At 46.5% G+C, this 23,630-nt stretch overlaps 1 protein-coding gene and 1 long non-coding RNA gene across 3 annotated transcripts in view; one reads left to right on the top strand and one right to left on the bottom strand.

The window, feature by feature from the left end:
• Positions 1 to 191: 191 nt before the first annotated feature.
• Positions 192 to 23,630, bottom strand: part of COL4A6 (collagen type IV alpha 6 chain) — a 123,043-nt gene continuing 99,604 nt past the window's right edge. For both annotated transcript variants that reach the window (XM_072981252.2, XM_072981253.2), the window contains 19 exons: positions 22,337 to 22,498; positions 19,267 to 19,437; positions 18,864 to 19,007; positions 17,752 to 17,874; positions 16,905 to 17,086; positions 15,753 to 15,816; positions 15,162 to 15,236; positions 14,250 to 14,357; positions 13,270 to 13,377; positions 12,187 to 12,258; positions 10,964 to 11,089; positions 9,305 to 9,421; positions 8,043 to 8,204; positions 7,714 to 7,812; positions 6,822 to 6,968; positions 6,257 to 6,373; positions 4,636 to 4,827; positions 3,943 to 4,229; positions 192 to 2,939 (listed from right to left, as the gene is read on the bottom strand). In XM_072981252.2, coding sequence (XP_072837353.2) covers positions 2,679 to 2,939; positions 3,943 to 4,229; positions 4,636 to 4,827; positions 6,257 to 6,373; positions 6,822 to 6,968; positions 7,714 to 7,812; positions 8,043 to 8,204; positions 9,305 to 9,421; positions 10,964 to 11,089; positions 12,187 to 12,258; positions 13,270 to 13,377; positions 14,250 to 14,357; positions 15,162 to 15,236; positions 15,753 to 15,816; positions 16,905 to 17,086; positions 17,752 to 17,874; positions 18,864 to 19,007; positions 19,267 to 19,437; positions 22,337 to 22,498 — 2,717 coding nt within the window. In that variant the 3' untranslated portion in view covers positions 192 to 2,678. The remainder of the gene's footprint in view (positions 2,940 to 3,942; positions 4,230 to 4,635; positions 4,828 to 6,256; positions 6,374 to 6,821; positions 6,969 to 7,713; positions 7,813 to 8,042; positions 8,205 to 9,304; positions 9,422 to 10,963; positions 11,090 to 12,186; positions 12,259 to 13,269; positions 13,378 to 14,249; positions 14,358 to 15,161; positions 15,237 to 15,752; positions 15,817 to 16,904; positions 17,087 to 17,751; positions 17,875 to 18,863; positions 19,008 to 19,266; positions 19,438 to 22,336; positions 22,499 to 23,630) is intronic.
• Positions 15,811 to 17,895, top strand: LOC144584505 (uncharacterized). Its single transcript, XR_013538804.1, has 2 exons — positions 15,811 to 15,947; positions 17,669 to 17,895. It is a non-coding gene; the product is annotated as an uncharacterized LOC144584505 (long non-coding RNA).

Raw genomic sequence — 23,630 nt, 5'->3', positions numbered from 1 at the left:
ACTTATGTGTAACTCCGGTTCTTCGAGTGATCATCTGTGAATTCACACTAATGGGTTTAATCTGCGCTTGCACAGAGGTCTCCGGAATATTCTAGAGCTTTTTGATACGTTCATCAAGCGGATTCATAGAGAGATCACGAAGAAGAACCTCAATGAGTTTACTGTGTGTAAAATGACTCACAAAACAGGTATAGTTTGTTTGTTTTTTATGACGTCTTGGGGGAAATAATCATACAATCAGTGTTCCAAAAATGGTTTCTAACAGTGCATTAGGAAGACACTCTTTCTTCCTTAGAGGAAATAGAATGAAATGGACAGGGTCTGAAACAGCAGGAAAGATTTATCCAAAAGCAACACCGTGTAACATTAGCATCAAACTAAATTAGTAGTATATTAACAACTTGGGCACCAAGAGATCCAGGGCTACCTCTGTGAGAAAAGAGCAAAATTTTTAATGTAAATTGTTGAGTGCAACTGGAAAACCAATGTGTAAAAATTACTTATTCCAAGTATAATACCACAGCCACCCTCCAGATATATACGAGTACAAGTCCCAGCTATAAAACATTATGCCTGCGACTACTTTTAAGCTCACAGAGCAGAAATCGTTAAAATAAGGGCTGGAAATGTTTTCCACCTTAAGGGCTGAATTCAATTTTCAGATTCGGTTCTGAAGGATGATCCTTCAGCAGCGAGTCCGGCCCAAATGCCACAGTATTTTAGCTTAAAGCTCTTACTGTCAATAACTTAAGCTTTAGGATGTGTATTTTGTAGAGTTGTGCAGATTGGTGGTTTTTTGGAGAACCACCTAGAACGCCTTAGGCCACGGTCTCGGGCATCCTGGGAAGTTTTAATCCAAAAACACCCGTCTGAACACATTTGGTATTTCAGCCTTTTAGAACAGGAAAATGTGGAGCAACTGGCATAGCATCACGAGAGAAAGATCTGTCTGGGGGAAGACCAGAAGGTCTGAGTCAGTTCCTGGGGCTGAGATTTCCCCATTGCTGAGTTAAGGAGCCGTCAAACGAATTATTCTCAAGCTTTTCTATTCCTGTTACAAATTAACGATGAAATCGGAGATGTAATCATCGTTTTCATTTTAGGCTCTTAACCTTTATATATACGACCCAACATGTGTTTCTATGTTGAGTAGACAGCTATTGCAGTCTCATGCTCCAAAGCAAGATCAGCACTTAGAAAAATTTCTTTTTTTTACTACCACTCCCATTGGGAATTGGGAGTCCGTAGAAGTAATTTTTCCGAGAGCTGAACGATACTAGTGACACCACCCCCATAATATTATGCTATGGCAACACAACCTTGAACACAGTCTGGATTCTGCCTGTGTTGCAAGCTGAAACCAAGAATTCTAGTAAAGCACACACTTCTGCTGCAAATCGTTAAAAGAGTTATGTGCGCAGAGGCCTTTGTGAAAGAAAAATGACAGCTCACACATGGCTAGTCTTCATTCTACTTTTGTAGAATAAAGCTGCAACTGTTAAAAGGAAATCAAAATTGCTGCAATTTTGTCAGTAGACGCCTTGAGCGGAAGCCCTATTGCTACCTCCGTGTGCCGTTTGCATCCAGAGTTAGGGAAGTAGGAGAGGTTTTGGTCTCGTGAAGACAATCCGAGAACCTCCCAGCTTAGTTGACATCCCGGCAAAACGCAGACATGAAGAGGTTCAGCAACAGTGAAAGTTTGATAACAGCAGTCGTGTGCCAGGCTTAATTCCTCTGAAAGCCACAGACAGTTGCGCGAACGATGGTAAAATGTACTACGGCCTTTGGAATTTGCATATGACTTTTTTCAATCCTGCCAGAAATTGTCCCATGCGCCTAGTTGTTCTTTGATATATGAATCCGCTCTGAGTCCATCATCGCCTGGTTAGGATGAAAGCTGAGAGAGTCATTAACCTGTGCAAATGCATCAACCTGAGGCTTCACGTTGTGGATTCAGAACACGACCGGGATTTCCCTTTCATGTTCAAAAGGCGCTCGTTCCTCCATTGGTTGGCTTGAGAACAAATCTGACAAAAATGAGATCTTCTCCTCCAAGGACCTGGACAGAATGTAGGGGTGCAGCTGCTTCTAATGCAACGATGCAAGTGGTAGCTTCCAAAATGCCGTATCCGTTGGGTCTGCTAACAGCCAGTCGCCTAAGGTGAGCGGAATTGCCTCTAGGTGACCCATTGTGGACACTCGAAACTGTGGACTCTTTGTGAAATCTTCCAGGCATGCCATAGCCAAACAAAAAAAGTTAAACAGGGGCAGTAGAGGCCGTCAGCCTTGCCATTGTTGTTGAAGAGTGGTCTCGGGGATGTTTCAGATTTTTTGTGAGCTCTGAATCCATATGATGAGAAGCAGTGCATCATGGCCAAGGACCTGAGAGAAACATCATCTCCCAAAAGTCCATGTAATTTGATTTTTTAAAAATCTGTACAGTACATCACGGGACAAACAGTGGCACCTGGGAAGTAAAATGAAGACTTTCTGAGGTAGCCGTGAATCCAAAATACAGGGAAATGTAGCACCATGTCCTGGAATACAGACGAGCGGGCAGGATCCAAGGAGCACTGCGATCCTCTCGACACACCGGGGAAGTTGACATGATCCTTAGTTTCCAATTGAATAAGACTTCCAGCCCCTTCTCGTTGGCTCCGATGGGTCTGAGCCCTCCGCTATAAGTTCTTCATGCAGACTTGGCATCGGCCAACCCGTGTTCGGAGTTGCCCTGCTTTCAGGGTTTCCGAGATGGGGAAGTCAGCAAACTGTTGGGTCCTTTCCACCGTGGTCAGCCAGAAGCTGTACTTGTTTGCAAAGTAATGGCAGGTTCCCCGGGCCCCGTTGCACTCGATGAAAGGGGTGGCCCGGAAATCTTCCAGGCAAGACCCTGGGGAGACGAGGGATTGCCCGCCGCCTTCCGCTCCCGCAGCGGTGTGCTGAAAGAAAGCCATCAAAAGGGAAAAGAACAATTAAGGGGGTAATTATTGGTACAGCGGAACAAGAAGGGGCCACAACGCAGGCTTTTGGTGAAATCTGGCTCACCGTTTGCATGCACCCCCTGTAAGGAGGGCCCCCAACAGCCCCAAAACAGAAAAAGATGCCTATCGAGGGGGAAGGGAGAATGAGTACAGTAGACTGGAGTATCCATGGAAGATACGTTCCGAGCCCTCAACAACCCCTGTGGATGCTGGAAATCGCAGATATAGCAAACCCTATAAATAACATAGTCCCTGATTTCCTCTAGTGGCCAGTTCTGGTAATACACCTTGGAAATATGTATTCCTGGGTTTTTTTATTTAATATGCCCCTGTGAGGAAGAAACAGTTGAGTCCTTGGCACACACACCATTCTAGAAGGCGGCTTATATAGGTTCAAACGTATCTGCTATCTCTACCCAATAATGTGTAAATGTACTAGTATATCTCCCACAGACTACGTGAAGTTTCTGCTGTTGGGAGAGAACCCATTAATAACACAGTTGGTGGCTAAGTTTTTATTCTCAGTTTTAAGAATTCGTAAAATGTTATATTAAGACAACCACCTGACTCAAATTTTATACTGCCAATATGTTATAACACTTGTCCTGTATATCTTGTATTATGTTTTTAATCTTTGAATTTTTGGGTCTACGACCATAATAAAACTTAACTATTTAATATTTTCAAGGAGCGGATGAGTGAAATCAGGGTTACTGACTGCACAGATACAGAAGGGTCCCTTATAATGATGATAATAGTTTCTAAGAACGGCAGAACTGGAAGGCACCCAATGGATGATATGAGTCTTCCTCCTGTCAAGGAGGCCCAGTGGGGAATCGAACTTCCAACTTCTGGCTCCATAACCAGAAACCCAATGTTTCTTCTCCTGTCTGCTTTTAAGATTTGGATCCCAAGCAAAACTTAAGTTCTTCTCCTGGAGGCCAGAGTGGCACTCTCTTACCATGAGGAAAGAGTATCCGATCCACAGGCTGCGCCAGCCTTCCGGGCACTGGGGGATGGTGATGTCCTGGCTGTGAACGGCCACCGCTTGGGAAGGCGCCTCGCATACCGAGCAGCGGCTGATGTACTGCGAGATCTGGTAGCTGCCGACCGGCATCATCGGGATGGGCGCCGTGGTGGAGAGCCAGTAGGATTTGTCGTTGCGGCTGGCGTAGTAGCACACCTCGTTGATGTTGCAGTAAATAAAAGGCATGGTGCTGAAGCGGGGCAAGCAGGATCCTGCAAAGCCTTCCACGAACAGGCAAGGAAGCAGAGGAAGAAATAAGAAGCCCAAGTCAATATCGAGCGCCGTCCCAGAGTCCTAGGAACGCACCTTCTGGATTCTTTGGACTACAAATCCCATAATTATTTATTGGGCAAGTCCCGCCAGCAGGACCTAGACCTGACAGACACCTAAATTGTGCTCGCCTGGAAGAATGGCCTCCTGGCCGCCTTCATCCTTTGGCTAAGCCTAACTTCCTGTTTGGAAAGGAAGCTTCCTAGCCACCCTCAGGGCAGCTTCCTTTCCGGACAGGAAGTGAGGTGTCTTCAAGGCATGAAGCCGGCCAAGGGGGTCTTCTCAGGCCAAGGGCTCTTCCTTGGCTTTCCCCCTTCCAAGTTAGCAAGAGCAGGAAGGCACTGGCCATCGGCTTACCCAGGTCTTGGTTGTGCGCCTTCTCTTGGCCCTCGACGTACAACAGACTGTAGCCCTCCCAGAGCTTGTTCATGCCCACGGGGCACGGGGGGATCTGCTCCGACTGGCTGTGCTTCACCAAGGTGTACCCAACACTGACGCTGCGTCCTGGCATCCCGGGCAAACCAGCAGATCCTGGCTTCCCAGGTGCTCCTTGGGAGAAAGAGAAGCAGTTGGATTAGGGCCATGGTAGAAAGTTTGCCAGCAAAGCTTGGCCTTGCATGGATGAAGTTAGGGCTGAGAAACAAAAAGTTACAGGACATATCATTAGCTGTAAGAAGTCACTTCTGGGGAGCAAAAGCAATGTCATGAATTTACAGTAAACCCCCTGTATCTGCGGGATCAGTATCCACAGTTTCACTTATCCACAGTCTGAAAATATTAAAAATATTAAAAGAAAACACCTGGGAATGCATATTTATATAATGTAATTACCAGAACTGGCCACTAGAGAGATCCAGAGACCATGCTATGTATAGAGTTCACTATTAACTGCTGTTTTCAGCATCCACAAGGGGTTTGGAACTGATTCCCCAGGGATCCTACCATGTTTCCCCAAAAATAAGAGAGGGTCTTATATTAATTTTTGCTCCAAAAACACATTAGGGCTTATTTTCAGGGGATGTATTTTTTTCATGTACAACCATCTACATTTATTCAAATATAGTCCTGTCCTGTTCTTCTGGTTGCTGCACAAGGGTGAAGGGCAGGGTTTCACTTAACTGGGGCTTATTTTGGAGGTAGAGGTTATATGACGAGCATCCAGAAAACTCATACTAGGGCTTATTTTCAGGTTAGGTCTTATTTTCAGGGAAACAGGGTACTATACATTTCTAAAGTAAGGTAAGGAGGAAAAAGGAAATTTCCAGTGTAACAAGCAACTTTACTAGTCGCTTTAAAAGTTGCTTTTAAGGGCCATTTTGATAATACTTTTCTCCATCCTGAGGGCTTTTTCAAGGATGGGAAAGCAACATGTTCAGACAAGGAGCTCCTTTTCAAGCCCTGACAAGGGATTATTTTCAAGCACTAGAGTGAGTAATGGGAACAAATTACTCTTCAGAAGAAACTCCCAAAGATCTAGTTGAAGTATCTGCACTCAGCCGAGAATCCTGAAACAAGAACCTTTGGCTCAGGATTGGGGACCGGGGAAGCCAAGTGGAGGTCCAAAGCTCCCTTATATTTCCAGGTGTCGTGGGAGGGTGGAGGGGGCCACCTCCTCCTGGCAGGTTCCCTTCACCTGTCCCAGAAAGGCCCCCTCGGAGCAATGCGATCTCGCTGTCCACGCTTGAGAACGGAAAAGGGGTATGTTTCGAGAGGCATTTCCAGTGGCATTACCCCCCGGCCTTGAAATTCACAAGGAATTCCGGAGGGACCCTCGGTCCTCCAGAGAAGTTCACTCCTGGATTCATTCGGCAAGGCTCCCGAAGCCTGAAAGTCGGGGAGTGAATATCAACTTTTATGAAAGTCATAAATAATTGTAAGGTAGTTTGTAAGTAAGGTAGCAAAACGCTCCAGGCGTCTTTTAAAGAAGTGAAGAAGAGACAGCAATGTCCTGAAGGAGTAACGCAGCAACCATATTTACCTTCAAATCCTGGCGGTCCTGGGTTCCCCGGAGACCCCGGGTCGCCCACCATCCCTGGGGGCCCTGGTAGGCCATCCGTCCCCATCTGACCAGGTCTACCTGCTACCCCTTTGGGACCTGTGTTTTCCAACAACAACAAAAAACCAAACACCATTAAACAAACAAGCTCTTGATAGGTTTCTTTACTACACCATCTTCCCCTCAGAAAACATGATACAGCCATCACCGTTACCAAACCCAGCGTATCCCTTTAACAGTCCTCTCATCAACGGATGACTCTGTTAACAAAGGATTTAAGTCAACGCATCAAACTTCTGCCACAAGTTAGTCTTAAGGCAATCAGATAAATGTGGAGGTTTTCCAGGCTGGATGGCTTCAGAATGCCAAGCGGCACAACATGAAATTTACAGACCTTTTCTACTCAATCCCTCACAAAAGCATATTTTGGGGTAGACTGCTGCAGAACCTGGAGGTTCTCCTAAACAGCTATCCTGGTGAAACAGCCATTGATGGAGGCAATCCTGCAATAAGTCCTCGGAGAGGCTCCCGAGAGAGGTGGCTTTACCTTGCCGACCAGTTAGTCCCTGGAACCCGGGGTCACCATTTTCACCAGGGATGGCATCGATCCCGGGGAGTCCCATCAAGCCCGGTGGGACCTTGATTTCTTCGGGCTTTTGTGTCACGCCGGGAGGCCCCTGTACTCCAGGGAAACCTGCAGGTGACAGAGAACAATATCGCCGGGGGAGCTGTCAAAAATTCTCTAAGTCAGCGAGGGAAGTAAAAACCAGAGCCCCTGTTTCTTATTTTTAATCAAATGCAAAATGCAAAACAAAAAACAAAACAAAATGCTAATGAAAAAGAAAGGGGGGGAACAGGGTGCAGGAGAGAAAGGGGTCGATGAAGACTTAGCATGCTCAGAGGCTATAAGATAATGGCAAACTCTGATTTTGCATAAATCGCTCAAGGCTGCCATCCGGACTAGGAGACAGGGCCAAATAAACACCGCTTTATTTTCCGTTCCATTCTGGGATCAGAAAAGGGTTCAGGGAGATGATGGAACGGAGTATCCTCATAAGGACACCCTGGGTGTCTTGTTGAACCCCAAACCGCTGCAAGGCCTTACCCCACGGAAATATTCAAGTTGAGCCGATCACAGAAAACAAGCCCAAGAGTCTTAAAACCAGAAATCTGGGGTTGTTTTATGATTTAATAATAACAACAATCATCATCACCATCATCTGGGAGGGATGGAAGGGACCCTTTGGATCAGGGAGTGCAGCCCCAGTCAAGGAGGCCAAGGGGGGGTCGGGAATCGAACTCCCAACCTCGGGCTCCACTGCCAGAGACCTCAACCAATGGGGGGAGGAGGTTTAACAGATAATAAACCGTGTCTTCAACCCTATAGGTTACCCCGCTGCCCATGCCCAGCCCGTCTCCTTGATTGGCTCGGCGCTTACCTCGACGGCCCATTTCACCTTTGGGGCCAGGGAAACCCGGGTCGCCCGAAGGACCGTCTTTTCCAGGCATTCCCATGAAGCCTGGCTCACCCCGGACGCCTGAGGGAGAGACAAAGGGGAGGGTCTCAGAAGCCCCATTTGGGGACTGTACAAAACGGGCCACCGATCAAAACACACCTCGTGGCATTTCATCAGCCTTGGAGATGGGACTCGACTGAGAACCGAGACATCGGGGGTTCGAGAAGACCAAGGGGTCAGAGGGAGAGACTGTTTCCAAATCGCCTGGGGCGGTTTGAACACCCTGTAAAAACAAAGTTAACCCCCCGTACCTTTGAATCCCGAGGCTCCTGGAATGCCACTCTGTCCAGGGGTGCCCACGTCTCCTTTAAAGCCCGGGATGCCAGCAGGCCCGGGAATCCCCGGGACGCCAGTATCACCTTGATTGGAAGCCGGCCCTGGGGGGCCCGGAGGTCCACGCGGGCCCTGGAGGCCTGGCACGAAGGGAAGCAAAGTCAGAAATCAGAACATGAGACTAGGTCTCCAGATGTCGGAAAGGGGAGCAAGTCTTTATTCTAGTTTAAAAACGCTTGCCGCGTTTCAGCACACTCCCTTCTTCAGGAACGAGGTACAAAAACAGAAATAAGTTATCCCTCAACGACAGGTTCTCGAGAACCATGACTGTCCGTAACTGACGATCATTTTTAAAATTAATTCAGCTTTTCATGTAAATTCTCTACAGCGTTTTCTAGTTGCGCTAAGTCTGCCAATAGGAATCGAGCACCGCTAGAAATATAGAGATTATGTTGTAGAGAAGTTATATGAAAAACTGAATGGAGGTTCATTGTTATAATACTGTCTGTAGGTAGCAAAAAATGAGCACTAGTTACCAACAGCTATTCTTATCCTAGCCGGGCTTTGTTCAACAGAAATGACTCCCAAAGGATCCTCGAAGAGACTGTCATCAAGAAGGAGCAAAGTTTAAATGAGAGGTCATTGGTGGCCAAATCACACAGTGAAGAAAATGCACATTTCCTGCTCTTATAATATTTTCCTTCTCGATACGCATTTCCTTCAAAGCACAGTGCCTGAGCAATCCAATCATATTTGATAAGTAAGATTGCCCATAAATAAGCCAGCTCATTTACAGTATAAAGAATGGGGAGAAACTCATGTTAGGATAAACAGACACCTTTTCCCTCTTACAGCAGCTCTGCTTCTAACCACGTAGGAACTGTATCGTCAAATCCGTCCCGCCAAAGGAGGCGGACTCTGTTTTAAAGAAAATTTAAGCCGGGGATGAAGGAGAAAGCTATAGCCTGCAGGGGCACCAGCATTTTCGTCTCCTCTGTGAAAGGGAGGGCCTTTTGAGCATTCACAGAGATCTGTAAGAGGGAAGAGGCATCAATGCTTCTTCAACCTGCTGACGGAAGCAGCTGCATTTTGGCTTGTGGCTTCTGGGGTCTCAAAAAGACAAAGGAAAGGCTCAGAAACCTACACAAACCCAGCAATATTATGGTTTGGCGTTACTGTTCCAAAGGATAACTTTTCCCAGGCTGCATTTCGGCGTTACTGTTACCGCAGAAGCCCTTACCTGGCCTACCATCCTCTCCGGGACGTCCATGGTCACCCGGTCTCCCAGGAATATTGGAAGGAATGGAAATGCCCGGAGGGCCCGGTAAACCGGGCAGACCCAAGGTTCCAGGATAACCTAGAATGGGATAAACAAACCATTACTGGCTGGGCTACTGATCGCCCAGAGGCAGATGCCCTGAAAAGGGAGCCAAACACAGAACGTAGCTCATCAGAACAACAAATCCAGATGTTATGTTCCATTGGCCCAACAGGGCTACTCAGATGCAAGAGGGAAGAATCCACCCACTCAGGTTTACAGGAAGCCGATGTCTTGAGGAGGTGGGGATCCGAAGCAGGGTGTCATAAGGTCACACTGTGAACATCATCCTCTTCCAGATGACTTTCCTGGGGCCCAGGGTAAGCCTGCTTTGATGTATGTGGAGGCCTTCTGCCCCCCCCCCGAAACCTTAGAAATGCCAACACCCAACCTCTGCCAACGGAGGACCAAACACGTCCAGTGGCCTCGGAAGGTCACTTGATAACGGCTCCCTCCGAATCTCATCCTGACTCCCAAGGTTTATGATCAGCCACTCTACATTTGGGCTCCCACCATCGCCACAGCTAAATACTGAAACATTTATATGAGTGGTGGGCTATTTCCCAGAGGTCTGGCATCTGCAACTTTGGACCCTGTGTGACTGCCATCCATCCAAATGAGGCCCCTCGACAACCCCATGTGCCACCATTAAAAAAAAATTAGTAACGTGTTTCTCGGAAAATAAGACAGGGTCTTATATTAATGGGGTCTGCATCTTTGGATCGTCTGATCTCAGGAGGCAATGACATTTCCTTCAAAATATCACTTCCCTCCCCCACTTGAAAACCTCCTTTGTGCCACTTAAGTAGATTTTTTTTTAAATTAGGGGTCTCCCGGGTTGCTGAGGGCCATGAAAATACAGCCAAATTTCCCCCCTACCCCAAATGGGCATAAAAGGCATATCTGAGCAAGTAGTATTTTACAATTTACCCTGTTTCCTCAAAAATAAGCCCTAACCTGAAAATAAGCCCTAGTAGGAGTTTTCAGGATGCTTGTCATAGAAGCCCTACCCCCAAAATAAGCCCCAGTGAAGTGAAACCCTGCCCTCCACCCCTTGTGCAGCAACCTGAAGATGATGACAGGACTGTCTTTGAATAAATGTGCATGGTTGTACATGAAAAAAAAAACATCCCTTGAAAATAAGCCCTAATGCATTTTTGGGAGAAAAATTAATATAAGACCCTGTCTTGATTTTCCGTGAAACACAGTATTAATTTTTTTTAAATGGTGGTACATGGGGGTGTCGAGGGGCCTCATTTGGATGGACGGCAGTGACACAGGGTCCAAAGTCTGCCTCCTGAGTGTTTGAAATTCTCCGTATTCATATTACCCACTAGTTGGGCTGGGTAATAAGTTCAATAAATGCTTTCAATTAATAAGTTCGATAAATAAATAAATACATCCAGCAACACTTTTTTTTCCATTTGAAAGATGGAAGGAAGGTTTTGTCCTTGTTTCACGGAGAGCTGAGATTCGGAGAGGAGACTTCCCCTCCGCACCTCACTCCCCCCCCCAATACCCCACCAGCTCTGAATGCTACTGGTTGAAAAGCTGGTCGTCCTCTCAGCGATGGCGATTTACCCATGTCCCCGACGAGTCCTTTCTGCCCAGGAAATCCTGGTGCTCCAGCCAGGAAACCTGGCACGCCCGGTTCTCCTTTGGCACCAGGCAGACCTGCTGGGCCCGGAAGTCCGATTTCACTCAGGCCTAGAAAAAAGGGAGGAAAAGAGACCAAGAGAGAAAATGGTTTAGTACCAGTATCTAAAGGGCATGCCTATCGCTATGCATCCCGCACCCCATTTTGTGAAGTAATTAGGGAAGCCGGAGAATGCTTGCAAGGTAACTCATCCCTGATGAGTTGGACCCTCTCAAGATAGCTCACTGTTCACCTCTGCCAGATTTCTCCCTTCTAGCAAAGTGGTTCCTAACCTTTGGGTCCCCAGATGTTCTTGGACTACAACTCCCAGAAATCTTAGCCAGCACCGCTGGTGGCGAAGGCTTCTGGGAGTTGTAGTCCATGAACATCTGGAGACCCAAGGTTGGGAGCCAGTGGTCTAGATCACTGCTTCTCAACTATGGGTCCCCAGATGTTCTTGGACTACAACTCCCAGAAATCCTGGCTAACACAGCTAATGGTCCAAGCGTCTGGGACTTTTAGCCCGAGAACATGTCGGGACCCAAGGCTGGAAACCAATGTTTTAGCATAACAACTAGGTAAGGAAAAGGGGGGGGGGCAATGTTTATGCAATTTGCACAAAGGATTCAGCGGAAAAAAAGAGGTTGTTTTCTGTTTCTCAAGCACAAACCCGTGCATGCCCAGAAAAAAAACTCTCGCCGAGCATGACGGGGCTGACTAACTGACCAAAAAAGTCAAACAAAACAAAACAACAAAAAAGAAAACCCCACCCATCCGGTGAATCCCATTTTCGAAGGTTCACCCGCCAGGATAGCAGCCATGGTCGTTTTGAGCCAAGCACTGCGATTTGCGCAAGGTGCCCACTTTGTGCAAAGTTCAGGCTCACAAACGCAAGAGCTCTCATCAAAAGCATCAGAAAGTATCCTGCCCTCTCAATGGTGAGCAGAATATCATGCACGAGGAGGGAAGAAGAAAAGATCCGAGGCTCTAGCCGGTGCAAGCTTTTTAAAAAAGGATTTGGGGGTAGAGTAAGGAGAAGAGAAAGCCACTCATAGGAGTCCACAATAAAAGGGTCCAAAGCAGCTATGACATCCGCAGGTGATGCTAGAAAACAGCCAGGAGAGACACCCAGGTTATTCTAAGTTTTTCTGATGAAGCCTCTACTTACCTGGTGTCCCAGGTGAGCCAACCGTGCCCGGTAAGCCATAGAGGCCAGTCAGTCCAGAAGCACCTTGGACTCCTGAGGAAACATTGGAGAAAGCGGGACTGAGGATCAGACAGAGGCTGAGATACAGGAGACGGAGCAAGGTAGCGTATTTATGGATTGATCCAAATCCCCACCTTCGGGCCCAACGGGCCTTGGAGTCTGTCTAGAACTAGTGACTCATTGGTGGATTGCATTGAGATCCATTCCCCGCCCACCCCCCACAAACTCAATCATGGGGCTATTCCCTCCTTTGCTATGACTGGCAATTAGAGATGGGCACGAACTGGGTGGTTTGTGCTGGTTCATTTTTTAGCGAAATGGGTGTTTCATCGCTTCCCAGCCCCACCTCCTCAGGCAGCTGCCTCTGAGTGGGCACCTGCCTGAGGAGGCAGGGCTGGGAGTCGCAGAAACCTGTCCGGCCAAAAAACGAACCAGCACGAACTGCCGGTTCAGTGGTTCGTGCCCATCTCTTCTGGAAAATGACCGAATTGCATTTGCCGAAGGGGTTTGTCTCTGCAGCTTATGCCAGGACCTGGAGTTTATTCATTCATTCATTTATTTTATTTAACATATTCTTGCCCTGTCTTCTTAAAAAAAGGACTCGGGGCTCGTAAAAGGGATGTGGCCCTTAGCTTGAATGCAAGCCACTGTTTTGGGATTTATAGGTTAGAACCATTACTTTGAATTGTGCCTAGAAAGAAATCGGTAGCCGGTGGAGCAGCTGTAACAGGTTATGTGGTCCTTGTGGCCGGCCCCAGTTAGCAATCTGGCTGCTGCATTTTGGACCCACTGAACTTTTCTGGGCACTTCCCAAAGACAGCTTTGCATCGACCATGTTGCAGTAATGCAGCTGGGATTTATCGAAGGCATGTGTCACTATGGACAGCCCAGACTTCTCCAGAAAAGGGCAGAGCTGGTAAACTCGTTTTAACGGGGCAAAGGCCCTCCTGGCCACCACCAAAACCTGGGGAATCAAGGCTCTGAAATGAATCCACGGGCTTCTCCTTACAAGGGGAACAGGGAGGAGATGCAGCAGAATCTCACCTTTGATTCCTGCAACGCCAGGACGCCCGGGGAGACCCGGCGGTCCACGCTGACCAGGTCTGCCTGGAAAACCCGCATTCCCTCTGGAAATGCCAACTGCAGGGAAGCCTGGGGAGAGGAGAGTATAATCGATAACAGGATGAATCAAATATCTAAAAAGGACGCAACTCTCGTGATGGCATTTATACCTGAGCTGTGAAGTTTTAAGAGAAGATTCTGTAATGTTATCCAGAGTGGATCCATGAAAGCAAGAAAAAATCCATAAATACAGTAGGACTCCAGTATTTGTGGGATCAGTATTCACAATTTCACTTATCAGTGGTCTGAAAATATTTAAAAGATTAAAGGGGGAAAAAATTGAAAATGTGTATTTTCATGCTGTATTTCCCAAAACTGGCCACTAGATGGAGTCAGAGACCATGCCATGTATTCCTGTCTCTGGCTCCCTCTAGTGATCAGTTCTGGTGATACATGGTGGAACATAATGAGAGACTATTCTTCAGGTGGGGAAAAATGACATGAAAAGAGGCGTTCAACTCTCATGCCCTGGCCAATGCAGAAGTGAAGGAGCAAAGCTAGATAAACTGGGGTGGACGAATGTAGGGGGTGATTTTGTCACTCCTACAACAGTCAAGGGATCAAAGCAGCCCCTCCAGCCTTCCAAAGCCGGGCATATATGGCCCCAGACTCCTGGAGGTTGCTAATCTCTGTTTTAAATGAACAAAAGCAAAGGTTCCAAGCAAAAGTGTTTATTTCCATTTCTTTCAGAGTCTGCTTTGCGTGTGATCTCAGGAACAGCCACAGAATATTCTTGTAATGCAATACAATGCAACACCGTATCAATATTCCATGAAAAGTTGGATCAGATGGGTTCTTGGCAACATCTGTCCTACCAAGGTTTGGGGAAAGAAAAAAAATGCATGCCTTTTGATTTTAATTGACTTGGTTTTGCTAATGACCCCCATAACATTTCAAGTCACCTGGTGGTCCTTGCGGGCCGCGATCTCCAAGAAGACCTTTTTGTCCTGAAAATCCAGGCATTCCAGGGAATCCTGGGTCACCTTTTGGTCCCTCGAGACCTCTTGAACCTAAAAATAAATAAATCACACACACACACACACAAATGTTTCCCCCCCATACTTATGTACATCTTCAGAGACCCCCTTCATCATGCAATGGCCTTGAAAGCTCCCTTGAGTTGGATGATGGGTTCATTTAGATCAGTGATTTCCAACCTTGATGTTCTTAGACGAGAACTCCCAGAAATCCTGGCCAGCACAGCTAGTGGTGAAGGCTTCTGGGAGTTGTAGTCCAAGAGCAATTGCGAGACCCCCCAAGGTTGGGAACCAAGGATTTAAGCTAATGTCCATCACTCTGCAGAAAACAGGTCTCTAGAGGCTGAGGTCTGGACCCTTTGAGCAACTACTGCTTCCTTGATGCTGCTAACTTTTTTTTAAAGGACTGTATTGACATGTTAGCATCGTTATAATTTTGCATCATGTGAAAAGCTTCTAGATTACTTCATAAATATTTCTCTAAGTGAATTGAAGTATTATCTGCACTGGAACAACAAAAAACAGCCGTGAGTTACTATAGCAAAGTAATTTGCTCACTGCTGTTACTGTTTGAAAACCATGTTCTAAACCCCAGGTCATTCCCAGAAATGAGTCACGCAACACCATACTCCAAGTCAGGAAGTTCTTCCGGTCTGCCTAGGGAATACGACTATATCTGCCATTTCAAGAAATCAGAGCTAGCACCAAGACCTTCCTTTCTCTGCAGATTCAAGGAAGATGGGATCTCTTCCACCCACTATCGTTCCTGAAATCATACGAGGTGCAGGCGAAGAGACCTCCCTTCTTCTCGCAGGCCCTCCCTCCTCTGTCGCTTACCTGGAAGTCCAGGTTCTCCTCGTTGTCCTTTAGCTCCAACGCCACCTGGGATTCCCAGCGATTCCCCTCGATCCCCTGGAATGGGAAAAACCAACCAACCCACTGTTTTCATTCTGTCAACCAGGATTTCCACCAAAACCACTGAAAAAAAGGTTTGGCACCCTGAGTTCCACCCGGAAGCCCCAACCGTCACCCATCTTTCTATCCATTGACTAAATAAAACCTTTGCTCACAGAGTAGCTGCGGAAAAACAAAACCAAACCCAACAGCATTTGTTATGCCTGCAAACCCCATACATGAACTGCATGGGGCATCAGGAGAGGGCTTCCTCTCGGTCCCTCCACCCTCACCGTTGCGTTTGGTAGGGACATGAGGGAAGGTCTTCGCTGCGGCTTTGCTTCTAACTTGTCTCCTCCTGGCTTTACCCTTACGGAGCTCAAGCAGAAGGAGCGCGAACGCCTCAAGGCGAGTGTCCGACGGCCAAACGGGGAAATTGAACCCAGGTTCCCCCGCCAAATCCAAAGTCCAGCACTCTAACCACTACACCGCCTTGTTTCTTACACAAAGGAAACATTTACACCAGCGACTTACCCTTCGGACCTCGCAGTCCTATTGTCCCTGGGAAGCCTGGGGACCCTGGCAGTCCTTCGGCGCCCTGAAGAAAGAGCACCACCAACCGTTTGTACGGGAGTTTGGCCCATGGGAGAGGCGGCCATTTTGCCCCCACGGCCATGGGCTGTTGGTTACGCCTCCCGAGACGACGGCTGTATAGGGTGTTGCCCCCCAGTAAGTTATAATGTGGTCATCGTAATTCCTTTTATGTTATAGAACCTTTGACAAAACATACTGGAAGAAAAAGCATACTTTTTTCTTACCTCCTGGGACTATAATTTTCTCTCTCTCTTTTTTACCTGATATTTCACTGAATGAACCAGTTCCTTTTGTTATGCTATATTATATTATATTATATTATATTATATTATATTATATTATATTATATTATATTATATTATTATATTATATTATATTATATTATGTGGATGATCAATGCCTGAAGCATTGAACAAGGTTTCTCTCGGACTCTAGCATTTTCTACACCTGAAACACAATTTAAAGCATGGTGAAAATGGGGGGCCGGGCACAACAGAGTTATATTCTAAAAGGCTGGGGACCGCATCCAATCCAGGCAGATGCTGAGGCCAACACTCTTCATGACCTCCATGTTTGTTTCCAGCCAGAGATGGGCACGAACTGCCGGTTTGGTGGTTCATCCCGGTTCGTTTATCGCCACAACTGGTGTATGGTGGTTCAGAGTCCTGCCCCCTCCAGCATGCACCCACTCAGAACCAGCATCCTGGCTTCCTTGACCCGCCTCCTCTGGGCACTGCTTCGGAGTGGACGCCCACTGGAGGGGGCAGGGCATGGAACTACTGGAATATATGTTGCAACAGTGAATGAACCAGCTCGAACCACCGAACCGGCGGTTCGTGCCCATCTCTATTTTTCCAGCCCATTTCAAAGTGTTTGTGTGCACCTTTAAAGCTCTTTTCAGCTTGGACTGAGATACATCAGGTGGTGACTTCCCCTTATTTGTTCTCCCATTCAAGGTCACCTCCAGACACGGGGCTGCCTGAGGCAATATAATAGACGGTGCCGCCATCCAAATTCAGACAAGTTCTTTTGATGCGTGAAGCAAAACCTCCCATAAACACCTCTCTCCGTCCCATAAACCGACATACTTACCGTTTCTCCAGGCATCCCTGGAAACCCGACAATGCCGGCCGCACCCTTCGGTCCTGGTGATCCAGGAGGACCAAAGCTTCCCGGGAGACCTTGGCCTCCGGGGGCCCCTTTCTCTCTGCTCGGCAAACCGGCTATTCCTGGGAAGCCAGGCTGCCCGCGGGGCCCAGGGAGCCCCTTGTCCCCTAAGAAAACAAAGGAGCAAACAATGGGCAAGGGAGAGCACACGCTGCCACAACAGGACAAATGACCAGTTCCACTCTAGATGGAAACAGCCAGTTCTGAGTGAGGGGAACCAAACAATTAGAACAAAGCTCTGAGCGAGGAGGGATCGTGGAGGTGTATGAAACTAAGCAAGGTGTAAAGAAAGCTGGCGGAGAGATGCTTTGTTTCTTTTTTCATAATTCTACTAAAAGGGAAGGGTGAGAGGTCCTGGGCGGATAAAAGGAAGGGCTTCTTCACACAAAGGAACAGTTACACGGTGGAACTCATCGCCACAAGATGTAGTGATCACTGCCTGCTTGGAAGGTTTCAGGAGTGAATAAATTCACACAAGGTAGGGTTGTCGGCAATTAAGTGCGGCTAGGCATCACTTCTAGTATCAGGGAGAGTATGTTTGTACATTAGTTGCCTAGGGAAATGAGACGGTGGATGCCATTGTATTCCTTATCCTGATCAGCCATGGCTCTCCTTATGTTCTGATGGCCATCTTGTAAAAAGGAGGCAAGCCAATTCACCCTCCTTTCTTTCGATCTTTGTTCCCCCAGCAGGAAAAGGCCGTTAATGAGTGAATGAGTACTTAAGGACAAATGTGGAACATGGATATCAAGGTCTGAATGGAAAAGAGTACCTCTCGGCCCCGGAAACCCTCCAAGTCCAGAGGCGCCGGGCTCTCCTTTTTCTCCTTTAAAGGTGAGGGCGCTTTCTAGCCTAAGAGCAGGAGGTCCTGGAGGGCCAGGGTTGCCTCTATCTCCTGAAAAAGGAACAAGAAAAATAGGATACAGAGCAGGAAATGGAGCCCAAAACCTACCGGCTGAACTCAAGGTACACAAAATCCAAAGCCAGCCACGTTTTGTGCCATGAAGCCAAAAACGTAATCACACAAGCTCACTCCGTACTCATCGAGGACAGTGAATGTACAATAATAAAAGTTTAAATAATTAACAATTCCCAAAGAGAGGGGGGAAACTCTTTGGATTAGAACAAAACATTATGGTTGAGCCCAAACTAACCCCGTTCCCCCAGGAAAAAACTCTGAGATCAACTCCTCTGACTCAAAATATTCCACTCCATGTAAACAATACAGTCTAACTTTATTAGGCTCCTCTACATCCTGTACAATGTATTGTTAGTGTGGTATGGTAGAGCTGGAATACAACGCAGGCTTTTATAGTGTCCACCTCTACACACAACAGATTTACACTCACGGTTACATGATCTTCCAGATAAATCTTTACTATTCCAGTCAAGTTTCCTCCACTGGGCACTTGAGAAAAGAAGCCTCAACGTCTTTCATTAGGCTTGGTCTCAGGTAAGCAGTGGTGCTTCCCCCCCCCTTCCCTTTTTGGGAATCTAGGGCCGGAGCTCCCCTTTTCAGGTTTACTTGGAGTGGAAGTTAAGGTAAAAAAAAAGAGGATGTGCCAATGTGGCTGTTTTGAATCAGAGGAGCTGATCTGGGGCCTGTACTTTTCTACTTGTTGAGTTATATCTTCAACTGTGACTTTTGTCTTTAAATCAAAGGTTTTTCCTTCTTGTGAATTCCTCTGTTGGGGGGGCGCTCTCTTACTGAAGAATTCAAGATATGAGATCATTTTTCCAATGCCACTGGATACGTCAGACAGCAAACACTCTTCAGCCACATTAAACTCAGAAGGGAGCACGGACAGAATCACAGCATCCTAGGAAAACCATCGGCTCCTGCTGTCCCCATCCACCCACCCAACCCTGTGTTTCGGGACTTACCTTTCAATCCAAGGAGTCCAGGAAAGCCCATACTTCCTTCTTTTCCTTGCGTTCCAGGAATTCCTTTTGATCCACTGACCCCAGGGCTTCCAGGTTGGCCTGGCATCCCGGGGAAGCCAACCACACCTACAGAGCCCTTCTCCCCTAGATTCAAGAAGCAAAAACAAGAGAGTCTGGTTGAATACCGGGGGGGGGGGGGAATCCTAACTGTTAGAGCAGCACAACAACGGAACCGATCGCCTTGGAAGGTGGTGAGCGCTCCAACGGTGGAGGGACTCAAGAGAAAATTGGACCACCCTCTCTCAGATGTGCTGGGGGTTCAAGGCAAGAAGGGTTGGAGCAAAGCGCCTATTGCTAGATCCTAGTTATAGTCCTTCCTGAAACACGGAGGCTGGTTGGTTACCTTTGGCTCCCGGGAACCCTGGAATTCCATCTGGGCCCAGAAGACCAGGTTGTCCGGGCAAACCTCCTTCTCCAAGCCGTCCTGGAGGACCATCAAGTCCAGGGAAACCTTTCATGCCAGCTGGGCCCATTGGACCGGCATCTCCTCTTATGCCCTTTTCTCCAGGAACCCCTGAATTGAGACAAACAAGGACTCTTAAAATAGCCCGGACTGTGGCTTTCTCCTCTCTTAGGGCCATAATCTAAGCCGATTGACTCAGCTTTTGCATATGGGAGAGGAACCTCAAAAGTCAATCAAACAATCATGCAGCCTTTCTAAGATGCACAGGGTTTAGAATGGCAAAAAAAGGGGGGGGGGAGAGGGAGGATGAGGATGAAAGGATTAGTCGTCTAACCATTAAGAGATCTAGGAAAGTTACTGGCCTACACCACTACACAACTGCAAAGCGTGAAACCCCTTATAGTCAGCATAATTTAGGATGTGTCCCGAGCTACGTTTCAGGAAATATGTGGGTTGCCCTTGTAAATAAGCATGCCAGGTGCTGAGATACAAAACATCTGGAACGTTAACATTTCACTCGCTACCACCACCAACGAACCTCATTAGACAAAACAAAATAACCCCACTGCCCATTGAGATAAGAAAACTTTCTCCATCGTCACTGGTATAGTTCAACAGGTCAGACTTCCTCATACTTAAGAGTAGACACAATGGAATCAATGGGTTAAATCCAACACAGTGCTCACGGTAGCAATAGGGTCTCGGATCTCTTCTCCCTCAGACTATCCTGCTTCAGATTATTTCCTCCCCCTCTGGAGCACTTTTTCAAGGTGTTTAGAAAAATCCACAGGTTCGGTGGTTCATTCCTCTCTCTCTAATCATAACGCTTTTCAAGATTCTGATTGCAGTACTTAACACATCACAACCGAGGGCTCGGTCACACTGCCTATTTGAAAGGATTCCTGTTCTGATTTTTTAATGTCAGTATTAAATTACATGGTATATAACTTGGTAGCTATGTTCACTTTTGCCTGAAATTAATTCGACTTATTTCTAGTAATTAAAACTGCTACTTGGGGCTATACAGATGAAATAAACTAATTTCCTTTCTTTTTAAACAAACACTCTATTATACACTTTGGGACTTGATTTTTTAAAAAATAGGTCGATGGCTGCATTCATCTGAGAAGTTATTCTAAATATGAGAGCACAAGTGAAAATAATGGGAAAATTAGTTTTCATCACCAGAAAGGAGCAAACTGGGAGGACTGTTGTAATATAGAACATACTGATAAAGTGATGCAGCAATAAACTCTTGACAATGCAAAAAAACCCCAAACATTTGCACTCACAGTGCACCAAGTGATACATCGCTAAACATTTTAAAAAGGAATTTTAAAAGACTTTTTTTAAAAAATGGAGTAGCAAATCTGCCGTGCCAACGACACTCAGTATCAACAAAGGCACAAAGCAAATAGACAGTAGCGTTCACAACCACCATCCCGAACTGAAATAAATCAATTCACAAGTGAGGGATCTTAAAAAGCCCCGGCCGGCCAGTTCAAGAAATAAATCAATTCCGGCCATATGTCGTGTGTGTGGGAATTGTTAAAATCGATGTAAATAACACTTAAATTGATTTCACTGTGGTTCTTATTGCCAGTGGGTCTGCACTCTGATTCTACATAGATGTATCAGGGATGAAATAGTGACCGTAGCCAAACAGACGCCCACGTCCCAATGACAGAAGCCCTCTGCCTGGCTGCATTAATTATGCCAGCTCAATTCTTTGTGTAATTAAAAATAAGGGTTTTCACCTATAGCCAAATGCAAGCTTTGCAACATTAAGAACTAGGTAGCTGTTAGTCCAGGAGCTTTTACGTCGGAATGCCTTCTCACCTTGACAGCCTATGTGAAGAACCCCAAAACCATTTACAGTGTGACATCGGAAACGGAGAGATTGGTGGAAAGGCGGAACAGAAATGCGGTGAGGGGAAAAAACAGACAGACACAGAGGAAGAGGGAGAGAAGCACAAGGTGGTGAACCAAAGGAATGACTTGGAATATGGTGGAGCTTACCTTCGCAGTCAAAACTCACTCACTTACGTGTGTGTGTGGAGTACTTGGCGGGAAACCTTTCCAGCTACGAAGAGCCTTTAGCTCACTTTAGGAGGAAAGGATAAAGCAACCCCTCATCCCCAGCACTGTTACTCCCCCAATTGCCCAACATTTTGAAAATGAAAAACAAGAAAAAGCTTGGGAAAGCCTTGGGGGCCAATTTTGCCCCCCTTTTAAAGAATCTTTACCCAATTTCGATTTCTTAATTGGCAACTCGAAGGCAGAAGGGCGCTTGTGCAGTTAAAACACTTGTTTTGCGTACACTTAAATGTTGTATACATTTCTGAAATTAAAAGCATGAATATGGGTCATGAAAGTTAGTGATGAATTGTGATGATCATCCTACATTACACACAACAAAGCTTTCCTTTTTTTGTTGAGTTATTCCGCACACACTTGTGATCAGTGATCAAACTGAGTTCCCAGCTTGCTGCGGCTTTGAGATCTACCAATCTAAACATCTGGATTCATGTTCTCCCATCAGATCATGATAACTTATTATAATACATCCCAACCTTGGGCCTCCAGATGTTCTTGAACCACAGCTCCCAGAAATCCTGGCCAGCACGGCTAGCAGCGAAAGCTTCTGGGAGTTCTAGCCCAAGAACATCTGGGGATCCAAAGTAGGGAACCACTGTCCTACATTGAAGATCCTTGAGATCAGTGGTTCCCAACGTTGGGTCTCCAGATGTTCTTGGACTGCACTTCCCAGAAATCCTGGCCAGCACGGCTAGCGGCGAAGGCTTCTGGGAGTTGTAGTCCAAGAACATCTTGAGGACTCAAGGTTGGGAACCATTGACTTATTACATGTCCCCTAGAAGCTCCTCGTGGCGCTGAGAGTCCCACCACATCCAGGCTCAACACCACGAAGCTATTCAAGTAGACTGGCTCCGTCCCTAAACAGACAAGATGGAGAGCAGACCTCTTTCTTCCGATTTGAGACACCACGTACCTGGAGGTCCTGGGAAGCCGCCTATTCCCGCCGGGCCAGGTCTTCCTTTGATGCCAACTGGGCCTACGGGCCCTGAAGGCCCCGGTAGCCCAGGAAGGCCTGGAGGTCCCGGGTCCCCACGTCCTCCTTTGATCCCAAACAGTCCCGGCCTTCCATCCGAACCTGAAAACAGAGAAAAGAAGGGACTTGTGGATTCTGTGGCTCTCACCTACTTCCTCTGCTAAGAAAAATACAAGCCACCCACAAACTCCTGCACTAAATCTGGAGTTACCATTTAATTTATACATAGGGACTGGATTGGCCCTTTTAGCCAAGTGAGCAAACCCACAGTTTCCCCGTTTCTGCGGCAGTTTAAGTACTGCAACGGCTAAGCACACACTTGATACTGTCCTTCAAAAAAGATTATGATAAGAACACTTTTGATCTCTCTCTCTCACACACACACACGCACGCACGCACGCACATACACACACAAGATGAAGAATTTTCAATGTTACAAGCTGCCACATTTTTATCATACAGCCAAAACTGCTTTTACTTTCTTTCTTTATAGTTAAAACTTATTTAATACTTTGCATACGTACCGCTGGATGCTTGTTTTTGCATAAGTTCCAACAAGAACATACATTTGCATTCATAGCTTCTTCATCAAAACAGACACCTCAGCTCTTAGTAACAGTACAGTACAGCTCTTAACTATCTTAACTATGGAATTAATCGTTATAATTGCAATTGTATCTTTTAAATGATTTTATACATGTTATACTGATGTGTTTTTATCTATGTAAGCCGCCCCGAGTAGACATTGTCTAGAGGGGTGGGGCAAAAATCAAATAAATAAATAAATAAATAAATAAATAAATAAATAAATAAATAAATAAATAAATAAATAAATAAATAAATAAATATCTACTTCTCAGCTCCCACTCTTTCCCCTAATCTCCCTTTGACTTCAGTATTACAGTAGTAAATCTCAATTTTCATCCTGCCCCCCCACCCCATCTATAAAATAGCATCCATACAGCCAGAAATAATCTCAACCAATTGGCTCCCCGTTCCATACACAAGCATTCTAACCCGCCCCTCGAATATCTGAACTGTCTCGCCTGGCATACATCCAGCCTGCGACTGTCAGTCAAACCCAGCCCCTTGTCATTCACACCAATAGGACTCTGTATACAAACAGATTCAAAATACGTACAGAATCACCGCAATGTCTCTTCCCCTCCACCTGTTGTTTCAGTTCAATGGGAGGACAGACAAAAGCCTCAAAGTTTGTTAAATGCAGACTGAG

The sequence above is a fragment of the Pogona vitticeps genome, chromosome 11 (assembly GCF_051106095.1).
Source record: "Pogona vitticeps strain Pit_001003342236 chromosome 11, PviZW2.1, whole genome shotgun sequence".
In the NCBI taxonomy this organism is placed as follows: Eukaryota; Metazoa; Chordata; class Lepidosauria; order Squamata; family Agamidae; genus Pogona; species Pogona vitticeps.
Note: the sequence above shows the minus strand (reverse complement) of the source record. Positions and strands in the feature narration are given on the sequence as shown.